Source organism: Tasmannia lanceolata, unplaced genomic scaffold (assembly GCF_043159265.1).
Source record: "Tasmannia lanceolata isolate RefF3 unplaced genomic scaffold, GAP_Taslan_0.1 ptg000016l, whole genome shotgun sequence".
In the NCBI taxonomy this organism is placed as follows: Eukaryota; Viridiplantae; Streptophyta; class Magnoliopsida; order Canellales; family Winteraceae; genus Tasmannia; species Tasmannia lanceolata.
In genome coordinates this window covers 3,742,344-3,753,480 of record NW_027518693.1, presented here as the reverse complement: position 1 = coordinate 3,753,480, position 11,137 = coordinate 3,742,344, and the positions used below count along the sequence as shown (strand labels likewise).

The 11,137-nt window shown below is 37.6% G+C and overlaps 1 protein-coding gene across 3 annotated transcripts; it reads right to left on the bottom strand.

The window, feature by feature from the left end:
• Window positions 1-632: 632 nt before the first annotated feature.
• LOC143849119 (uncharacterized) lies at window positions 633-9,912 on the bottom strand. Of its 3 annotated transcripts, XM_077358165.1 has the most exons (6): window positions 9,642-9,912; window positions 9,320-9,545; window positions 6,832-7,050; window positions 2,308-2,322; window positions 1,860-2,079; window positions 633-1,122 (listed from the first exon to the last, which is right to left on the bottom strand). In XM_077358165.1, the coding sequence occupies exons 2-6, from the start codon at window positions 9,445-9,447 to the stop codon at window positions 856-858; spliced, it is 849 nt and encodes a 282-aa protein (XP_077214280.1). In that variant the 5' UTR covers window positions 9,448-9,545; window positions 9,642-9,912; the 3' UTR covers window positions 633-855. The 3 variants fall into 3 exon arrangements, with proteins under 3 accessions (XP_077214280.1, XP_077214281.1, XP_077214282.1); XM_077358166.1 differs by lacking the exon at window positions 2,308-2,322 and having other exon boundaries at window positions 9,642-9,910; XM_077358167.1 differs by lacking the exon at window positions 9,642-9,912 and having other exon boundaries at window positions 7,181-9,462.
• Between the last annotated feature and the right edge of the window lie 1,225 nt (window positions 9,913-11,137).

Here is an 11,137-nt window from a genome sequence, read left to right as displayed (position 1 = left end):
CAATGCAAAAATCAAATTAAACCAATTCCTCAAGTAAGTAGGGTCGGTTCTCAGTTCGATTCTCGGTTCCGGGATCCCAAACCCAGAACCGAACCGAATATCCACCGGTTCCAAATTTTCCAAACCGGAACCGAACCATATATAGCTGGAACCGAACCGAACCGAACCAAGTGTGCCAGTTCGGTTCGGTTCCCCGGTTTGAACCGGAACCATGTCCACCCCTATGCCAAACCACGTAAATTCTGTGTTCTTGCTTTCTATGTTTTGTACATCTCATCTTGCCATTCACTGCAAATCGTGTTTGACCCTATTTTGAATATTAGACAACTCTCGGTTTTCTATAACAATGATGATCCTATTGATCTGTGAGATTTTGGACCAATCTGATACCATGACATGTTCTAATCTCAATGGATTTACACAGATAAAAGGCGAGGGTAAGGATTGGGGTTTACTTCCTAGGATATCATGTGAAATGCTTAGGCTAATTTTGTTCCAATGTTTGGATTATGTACTTAGCATCAACCAGCATACCACTGAAACCATTCAAAAAAAAATAAAGAAAAAAAATGGCAAGAGTAACAACAAAAGGAAACCAACTACTGGCAGATCTTGAAAGCCAAGACAGACGCTTCATAGCAACAATAACAATAACATTACTTACCAACTATTATCATCCAATAGATGACATGCAGCCCAGTTCACATTCATTCAAGAGCAGCCAGCAGAATGTCGGTGTAAAGCGAAAAAAATGTGAGTTAATTTTCGCGAGAAAATACATTAACATGAACTAGATAAACTAACTTCATCATTGCCTTTGTGAAGGAATGAAATTGAAAGCAGTTCAGTAAATCATCACTTCAAACTAAGTCCAAATGAAAGCTTTGGACGAGATTTGTTCTTACCCAAAAGCTTCATCTGATTCGCACGTTCTTCCTCCTCTTCCATTTTCTTCCTTAGCATTGCCTCTTCCTTTTGTCTTTGGATCCGCTCCAACTCCCGGTACCTTTCCTCCTCTTTTTTCTGCTGTTCTAAAGCTTCTCTTCTTTGAGATTCTTCCACTCTACGCCGGTTCTCCTCAAGCATTTTATCCAGCTCTTCCCTCTCTCTCCGTTCTTGTTCCTGCAAGTCCCAACCAAAGTCACATCCGACTACTAGAAACTATATTTTAATCGGTTGAGGACGAATGAAGTTTCTTGACAACCTAATTATCGCATGCAGCCATCAGAAGGAACAAATACTATTTCTTGATACCCCAATTACTGCATGCAACCATCATAAGAAACAAAAACTAACACACACGGCAGGTAAAACAGAAGAGTCAATTTTAAAGCTGTAGTACCATTATGGATGGTTGACTTGCTACTGTGATAGTTTCTAAGTGCGTATTTCTATTTATTCTAGCATTTCCTAAAGTTTTATCTTTAAATTCTATCATTTGCATATTTTTCAATATGTTTGCGTGAACTAATAAGATCTGCACAAAATTTCCATTTAAAACCGAAACATTTCCATTTCCATGGTGGCCGAAACCGAAATTTAAAACCGTGCATGCAATTAGTAGAAGACTACATTCTCAGCAAGAATTAGAAGTTCCTTGCCTAATTAGTATTTTTTTTTTTGAATGGCTTCCTTGCCTAATTAGTACACACAACTTTCTAGCCGAAGGCAGAAGAAACTACCAAAGACGGAAGTAAAAACAGAAAATGACATTATTGTTGATAGAAGTTAAGTTACACCAATCAAGCAGTAGTCCTGCAGACCCGGTATCAACGAAGCTCTCAACCTAACTGCCCCACCAAGTAGAACAATAAAAGGAGATTACCAGAAAGTATAGTTGTCATGTCCAAGATACATACCTCTTTCCGCCTAGCTTCTGCAAGAGCAGTTTCCTTTTCTTTTTTAAGCTGAGCCGCAACCTCATCAATCATTATTCTCCGACCTTCATCGATCCGCCTCTGTATCTCTAGCTTGACCTCCTCGGAATTCAAACTCTCCTCCACCTTTTTGCGAATAGCTTCTTCCACTCTCCGTGCAGTTTCCTCTTCTAATAGTTTTAATTCTGCCTCCCCTTGACGCCTGATAATGACAAGGAAATAGTTAAGACAAGAATATGGCCCCCCAATGCAGACATTGGTATAGTTTGATTCTAGGAGTGACTTTGGAGCCAGACACTAGCATAACTGAATTAGCAAGCAAGGTTTTTTTTTTAAAAGGTAGATAAGTTTCATCCATTTAACCATGATTGACTAACCTTCCTTTCCGTCATCAAGATATCAAATACAAGATTATGCTTTTAAGGCATACCTCTCTAAAAGATTCCTGATCCAAACAAATGATTATTTCAAACTGGAGAACAGAAGATAAACGAGGGCATCAATTGGATCATCAAATATAACAAGTCGAACTATAGCAGTAGCTTCCTTCAGAAAAGCCTGTGGAGGAGAATGTCAAGTAACCTGTTGCAGGTTTAAAACTAATCATGAAAACACTTTTAAAGATCAGTTCTGACACAAGAGAAAAATCTAAGTTAATTAAAATACAGAGTAAGAAATCTGGACGTATCCACTTTTGGGGCACAAAGGCAAGACGAAAAGTCCAAGATTCCAGCTGTTTAAAACACAATGTGAAAAAGAAATTTACTGGCACACCAGTGAGAGCACTTTGAAAGTACCCATAATATCTAGAGGCACTTAAAGTAGAACATTTGGAGAAATAAAAGTGCCTGAAGATTACCATGAATTTGAGGTTTTCTGAATATCCTATACGTCATCAACTGATACCAAGATTTTTATGATATTTTTTTTATTTTATACTTATCTTAATTTATATACTTATCTTAATTTATATAGGCTACAACCAATATCAGTAACCTTTATATATTGTTAAATAATTTTATTTTTATCGCCTTTTCCCGATATAAACCCGGAAAAAAAAATTATATCCCGAGATTTTCCTTTGCCAAGAAATTCCCGAGAACAATATTTGTGACTTAGCGCAAAAGAGGATGAATCTTGGTATATTCATGGCAGCAAGGCCACCCCTTAGCCACTTACAAAATATCATCACACAATTTAAAAAACCATCATGCATTCAATCCATTTGCAAGTATCTAACTCTAGTTGTACTTCATAATAGAGAATCTGACAAGCCAAATGTTTCCCAAATCCTGAGATCGGATGGGTTTCTCCACATAAGTACACCCTAGAAACAAAATGCATCCTAAAATCCTCCAGAAAAAGCATGATGCCCTATTAGTTACCTCGAGTATATATATGTGAAGTGAATATCCTATCAACAGAAACAGAGAAAGTAAAAAAACAGAGAACACCTAGATACTAGAAACTCAAGTACTGTACAAATTACTTCCAAGTATCAACACCTATGAAGAGCACATAACGTTTTCATTGTGATCAGGAGTACAAGCCAAGGAGAGACCATTTATAGCAGGTCCAAACAAAGGACCCAAGCAAAACCACCCTACAAGGTCTCTTCAAAACTCCTATGTGCCTATGCGAGTCGGGGCAGGATACAAAATCTTCAAGACTCCTATGTGTCCATGGGAGTCAGGGCAGGATACAAAACCAGGTAAGTAGAAATTTGGTGGTGACCTAGATCCAGTGATAGACCCTCTATTATAAATAACAGAGCAGAGAACAATGGCCCTTTCTTTTCACATGAAGTGTCATTGACCAATTCTGAGGCCTATTAAGACCAAAGACGCAACCCAGGTGGGAATACCCACTCTTCTTACAGGTCTTCACAGCTTTCTTAATGAGGTTGGGGTTTGAGGGTGAATATCCCAGCATAGCTTGGTCCCTTGGAAACTTGCACATATCCTTGACAGAACCAATACCATTAAAAAAAAAACCAATACCATTAGTAGAAGTTTTAATGGTTCCTTTGTTCATACTGTAAGAGAGGCTAATGATTTGGTGGATGGTCCAGCGAAAGAGGGTGTAGATAGAGCATCACTGTGAGAGGCAACCCCTAGTGCAATCTTTTGATTTTTTGATACATGTTTCTGTTATCACCTTAAAAAAGTGTCATCAGCTGTGCATCCTCTCAGAAATAAAGGGGACCCACAAATTCCTCAATTCAGGCCTGATCATTCTGTTCGAAGATGTCATTCAAAGAATTAGCCTCCGCCTTAGCCAACAAATCATTAGATTCGGCGTACAGCCACCTTTTGAATCAAGTCGACCCTTAATTCCACCAGTAAGCTCCTTTCCAGAAGAAACCCACATGCTAATGAGCCCAAAACCTCCTCTATAAAGTGATGTCACCAGAATTTTTAGCTTTAACCTGGAGTATATATTAGTGTCACCAGACTTTTTTTGAAAAGAATTTGTGTCACCAGGCTAACAACCCAAAGGATTAAAGTAACCAGGTTCTGAGATTATCATAATATCTATTCTCAGTTTCTCACAGCTCTCCACCTTTGCAATCACATTGGTATCAAACAAAACCCCCTCTAACTACCATGGCACCTGATCTCAAAGTGTAATGAACCCTAAGAATTATAACTGTTCCTAAAACTATGAACTATCGTATTAGTTGCCACCAAAGCCTGTATGACCATGTCCCATTTGCCCTTCTCCAAAAGGGAATTGGATGAATTAGTGGTTGCCAAATTAGAGACCTAAAGTACATAAGAAAGATTGAAATAATCTTTTAATTTATATTATTTAGGCAATCATTGCCCACCGATAACAATAACAGATAATTGATAATTAGTCAATACTAATCATTTTTACTATTAACCAAATCACCATCAATGAAAATCTACCCATCTTACACTAATATAAGAAACCAAAGGTTACTCAATAATTCATTCTTTAAAATCTAAAATAGGTGATTTGTCCTAAAAAAAACAGTCAAATACAACAGCCCCCACTCAGCACGGGTAGCGCCATCCTTGGCAGTTTACCTGCCACTTCATTGGTCGATTTCGATTGATGTGATAATGATGGCTTGATCAATGTGCAATGGTCAATAACTTCCAATATAAGTCGGCTAACCTCCATGAACCCACCGATTTAGATAAGGCCCAAGTGATGGAACAAGCGTTGCCTTTCAACTTCCAATCCACTGGAGAGGCATCATCTAAATATGAGGAGATTGTTAAAGAGAGAAATAATCCCGGCCTCACTGGAATCCGAAATTCCAACTAGTAAATATGTGCTTTACTGGTAGTTACAACTTACAACGAGAAGATCTCCCTGTGATTGCGTGCAATTGTATTGCAGCTGGGCCGCAAATTACTTTGTCAAGCAAATAACATTTTTGCCATTTTAGGCATGGATTTTCCATCAAAAGAAAATGCATACCAACCAATTAGTTGTCCATTTTGATCCAGTGACCTTCCCATTTTTCTTGAATAGGAATGTTCCAAAGTCCACTCTTTCCGAAAAAAAGATGCTACAAGATTTGGATTTTTATTTTTGAAAATTAGAAAATATTTAGACAAAAAATGGTGGTGCCTCTAGGTGTATAATGCAATGAAAGGCCAGTTGTTGGAGAGTTTTATGAAAATTTGGTCAGGTTCTGTTCCGATTAGCGTTTTTAGAAACTTAGTAAATCTCAAATGCGAGGAAAAGAGGAGTTTTTTTATGTGTTTTAACCCTCATTTAATTAAGAAAGGTAAAAGACATCAAAAGCCCCTCGAGTCCTCGACGGAATTAAAACAATCATTACCAAATATTTTGCTCAATTACGGACGGAATAGGGTGTTCTGACCAGAATTTCCCATACACCAGAATCTAACCAGAAGAAACTGGAATTTTGGAAATCCCGACTGAATTTTGTTCGCAGTTGTATTCTGAAATCCATCATGGAACAGAATGTTCTGGAACAACTAGGATACCGATAATTTAAATGCCGGATTTGTTTTGATTTAGTCAACAAATGTACAAGTTCTCAACAATTTCCAAATAATAAAGAATAAAGGCTTTGTTAAACCTTGATTAACCAAGTACATGTGGATACTAAAGAAAGGTCACAAACATTAAGAAGGATATTTTGATTAAAAAGTATTACACTTTCATTGCCCGCATATTAGTGTTTACCTTCTATCATAGTTTGTTAGAATGGCGTCTTCAATATAAAATGGCTTCAAGTGGTATGCAGTTCTTGGTTGCACCCAATAAGAGACCATCAATGACTTCTGATGGCCACACAAAAGAACGGGTGGAGTGTGTGTGTGTGAGGAGGGAGAGAGAGAGAGAGAGAGAGAGAGAGAGAGAGAGAGAGAGAGAGAGAGAGAGAGAGAGACTTTATATCAATAGGCTAATAGAGTAATTGTATGCACGCCCCTTGCTAGCTTAACTTAAATTTATAGAGAACCATGTCCAAAAGCCATATCTACATCAAACACTTCATCTCCATAAGTATAAAGACAAAAGTTAGGATAAACTTTCATATGTTCCCAAGTTACTTAGTATAACCTATTCGTAGTTAAAAGAATTATTTTCGTTATAGGATAAGAAGAAAAGGGGAATATAATGCACTGACAAGCATGAGATAAGAAAGTAAAAGTTATCACATTTTCATTAGAATGTAAACCGAAATAACTTCTTTGGGTTGAAAGTGAATGTCTTAGGCTATTGCACGTCTTAAATGCAGTGATAATCTTTGGACAGAAAATGATACATAAATTATTGTGAGGACAGTTTAAACATGTAAAATGATTTTTTAGACCATGGCACCCATGAATTCACTCAACTCAACTCAACTAAGCCTTTGTCCCAACTCAACATGAATTCACTAACAAAAAAAATTTATCATAATAAGGCAATGGCAACAGAAACATGGAAAAGTCGGAGTATATACCTTTTCTTTTCTTCCTCTTCTTTTTTCAATTTCTCAATAGCATTTTTGCGCTCAGTAGACCCAAGGCTTGGACTTCGAGACTTGTGTATAGGAGACTTTGAGGTACTCCTACTTCTTTGTCTCTTGTAACGTCTCGGTGTTGGAGAACGACTTATACGTCGCCTCGGCGTCGGAGAACGACTTTTGCGCCGTCGAGGAGAAAGAGATCGACTTTTCCGCCTGTGTGATAAAAGTGAAAAGAAGGAAGTCAACAATTGAATACGCTTCAAATGTCCCAGAACATGGAATGATGTCCTAGTCACCTTTATTGGCCATTGTACTTGTTTCACAATATAATATGTACAGTTACCTCATACAGTGTTAGAGTAACCTTTGTATGCTCCATCTTTTATCACTTATGTCACGATCAAGCAAGGAGCGACCAAAGAACAATCACCAGCACCCCATCACCTGCTTACTCCCCATTTAGATGGGGAGAATCTACATTTCTTTAATTATTTTTATACATATGAAATTTTCTCTATCACATTCTTAAAACTGTTGAATGTTTCAGTTGGACTATTTACGTTTATCTTCTTTTCCATCTCAAGTGCACGTGCTAATTTTCCTTGGCAGTTTGATGAACCACCCAAAAATGAATGATTACCTAAACTGGACGCATACAATCAACAGCCCTCGAACCCTGTTGGTGCAAATTAACCTATTGCAATGGAGGTAAACACACATGGAGGAAGCCGGAAAAACTTCAATAACTGCATGATGGCCATCAAGCTTAAGCATGTAAACTATTGAAATGGTCACTGCAAGACCCTATGGCCAGAAAACCGTCAGATTTATATCATCAATGTATGAATTAAATACCTAACTGAACTATCAACTCACCTCCTCTAAATAAAATAAATAACAAAGAAATCAGAAAATCAATAGTCGCTAGTACAAAAACTTGAGCATGCAGAAATTAAATAACTGATCGATCTATGCATTTTTGTTCGTGCATACATGTTGGACCCCGTGATATATGGGTATGAGTATGACATTTCTGGTACTCTGGGAATCACACATACATTGTTCTGCAGTAATACACAGGTATGTTGCTTACTTTGGGACAATTTCTGAATTTCTTACAAAAACACACCTGAGTGTGTTCCACCCACACATCGGAAAACATGTGCGTGATTAAAGTAACTCAATTGCATGTATCCTGTTCTTTGTGGTTAGCACCTAAAGTATGGGAGGCAATCGTACCATCATGGCACACTTGAAATAGTATGCAGATACCCACTCGTAACATAGCAATGAGAATCACTGGGCCAAAGTGCCAATGTTCTGATGTGCCAGTTGCAAGATTCACACCCTAGATTACAAACAGCGCAAATCACAAGTGGCACACTCCTTTGTTAACTTTCACTGCCCCACCACACCACACACAGCTCAAAATGAGCATGTAACCTAATTAGATCCCCCTTCTTCTTTTTTTGAAAGTGGAAGAGATCAAGAGGCTCCCAGCCTCAAATCTCAGGTCCCAGTTGACCGTTGCACTGAACAATCATCACAGGACATTAAGTCGTGTCTTCTTTACTGTTAAGGAATACCCAACTCTAAGAAGGGGTCTTTTCCTCCTCAAAATTTTTTTTTTTTGAACTTGTGAAAACATTTTGATAATATATTTAGACACAAACAGAAGGAATTGCAAATCAGAGTGAAACTGTGACATGCCTAATTGGACATGACAGAAATAAACAAAGAATAAGATAGAAAAGAAGGGGAGAGAGTTTGATTCGAGGCAACCAGACGTCCTAACAGTTCAATCCGAGAGGAACCATAACCCTATCGAAGCATTAGTTTCTGTTTTGGTTCCAAATTCTCTACAATTTCATTAAGATACAACTTCTTAAATACAAACACAGAGGTGTGCCAAATCACCAATCCATTTACCCAGTTACATGACCCATAATAAGTAACTAATACACACAAATATAAAATACATAATCCTACACTAACTATTCTGTAACCACCAAGGTTTTAAATTTCGCCCCAAATGTGTCATTTCGGCCTAAATTTTTCGGTTTCGGCCAAGACCAAAACGAAATTAATCATTAATCATTTTTTTACAGGATTTCAGCAAAATTTTGTTGAAATTTCATTTTCTCGCCTTTTTTTTAAGATTTCCACAAAAATTCTAGGCATTCTAGCGAAATTTTAGGGATTTCAGCTGAAATTTTAGGGATAATTTTACAAGATTTAGGCCAAAATTTCCACAGAAACCAAAATATTTCAATTTCAGTGGCGGCCGAAACCGACACCAACACCAGGATTTAAAACCTTGCATCACACCATAACATGTACTTATCAGAAACAAGGAAATTGAATTCTGGAGCTATCAGTTTTGATCCTTTCAGTTAGAAACATAAATAAGCTGCATGATTTCATAATGAGAAAAACATGATACTTAAAGAGTGAATACCAGAATAGGGTTACAAGTGATCACCTGCTATGAGAATACGAATACGGAGAACGACTCCGATCCCTTCGACTTCTCCTGTTATACCTGTGACTGATCGGAGACGGCGAATGCCGCCTCCTGTACGAAGGCGATCGGGACAGCGTCCGAGGCATCTAGTCTTCCTTGAAGAATTTATCAATGCGAAATATCGAAAAGGTTACAAAAAAATAAGAAAAAAAACCTCTGTTAAGCTGTCCCTATGGTGATTCCCCTGCAAATTCCAAAATAGGTTTCCCATTCATCAGTGTGGAATTGAAAATTTTTATAAAACTGATGGGGAAAAAAAAGATTGAGAGATAGTAAGTACCTTTCGGGAATATCCAGATGAATCAAGGCATGTGGATATTTACGATCGTATAAGAGATTGATTAGCCCTAAAACTGGAAAAAAACACAAAAAAAAAACTAGGGTTTCATCCAGAGCTAAGATAAAGATCAAAGATGCATGAGAGAATTGGAGATACTGAATATCTGAAAATGAGAATCAGAAGCAAAGAGAAGGGTTTTTGTAGATGGAAGTTTTTCTTTTTGTTCGTGTTGAAATATGAGAGGCTTCTCATGGAAAACTACGTCAGACGAACCCTAAAATTGCCCAGTTTGGATTACAGGAAAACATTTCCTGTGGAAAGTTTTTTCCTATGAATTTTTTTCCCATGATTTACAGTGATAATAACATTGTGAGGTTGAAATTGGGGGGGGGGTGGTGGTATCATCTCCCATAAAGTATTAATTAAAGACAGCGTTGTGAGGTTGATTTTTTTTTAATACCTACTAAGAAAAACTTCGAAGGATCTGTTTGGTTGCTTGTAGATGGCTGGGAGAATAGGAGAAAAATAAGTCAAAGAGAATTAGACAAGAATGGAAGATGAGGAGAATATTAGGAGGGAGATTTGCGAGTAGTGTTTGGTTGTGCGAGAAAATTAGCGGAAGATGTAGAGTGTCATTATCAAAATATAGGTGGAAGAGAAAGAAAAGTAAGAGAGAGAATAAGATAAGAATTTCTCCTAATTCTCCAACAAATTTCTCCATTTTGGTGAAAAAGGGGGAGAAGATTATAGGGGGGGAACATCTCCGCCAAGTATACGTCACCTAGGATAAAAACCAATAATGATGTCTAGAAATTGTCTAGTGGTCAAAGGTATAAATGACAACCAAACATGCTTTGGGGAGATCTCTGGAAGATTTCATGCATTTGAAACTCCTACAATCCCTTCAAAACAAGCAACCAAACAGAGCAGTGAAAACCAAGGCTTATTGATAGAGACCATGTGGGAGACTAATGGAAACATGTTTCCATCTTGGGTGTGCCGCATTGAAAACACCTAATCAGTAAGCACTATTAGACGATTTTTTATATGGGCTTGGGCTAACTAAAGATAACCCGCCATCAAAAGTCCTCAATTGGCAGGAGTGTTAGTGCAATTGGAAAATTAATGCTAATCCATGGAACTTACTGGGTTTTTGCCAAAAGAAGTCCTCAACTCTGCTTTGTTTTCTTTTGCGAAAAAGAGTGTTTATAGTTTGACAATTTGCACATAGAGTCACCGTGTTTCAGAGAATTTTGAAAATCAGGTCATGCCATCAATCAGTACTTATGGTAGATATTTTATCCTAAAAAGACCAAAATATCCTTGTACATGAAAATACAAAAATTGCATTAAAATAAACCAAAGTACCCATTAGAGTCAAGGATACGCTTGGAATCAAGGGTGTTTATGTACATTACATAGTGGCATTCTTGAGCTATGCTATGCATGGGCGTAAAAAGGAACGGCCCGCCCCATCAAAACACACCCTATAAAAA

Coding starts and splice junctions, on each gene's coding strand:
- LOC143849119 (XM_077358165.1), bottom strand. CDS start 9,447: ATGCCTCGGACGCTGTCCCGATCGCCTTCGTACAGGAGGCGGCATTCG. Junction 7,051..9,319: donor TATTCGTATTCTCATAGCAG/GTGATCACTTGT, acceptor TTTATCACACAG/GCGGAAAAGTCGATCTCTTT. Junction 1,123..1,859: donor CAGAAGCTAGGCGGAAAGAG/GTATGTATCTTG, acceptor TGGGACTTGCAG/GAACAAGAACGGAGAGAGAG.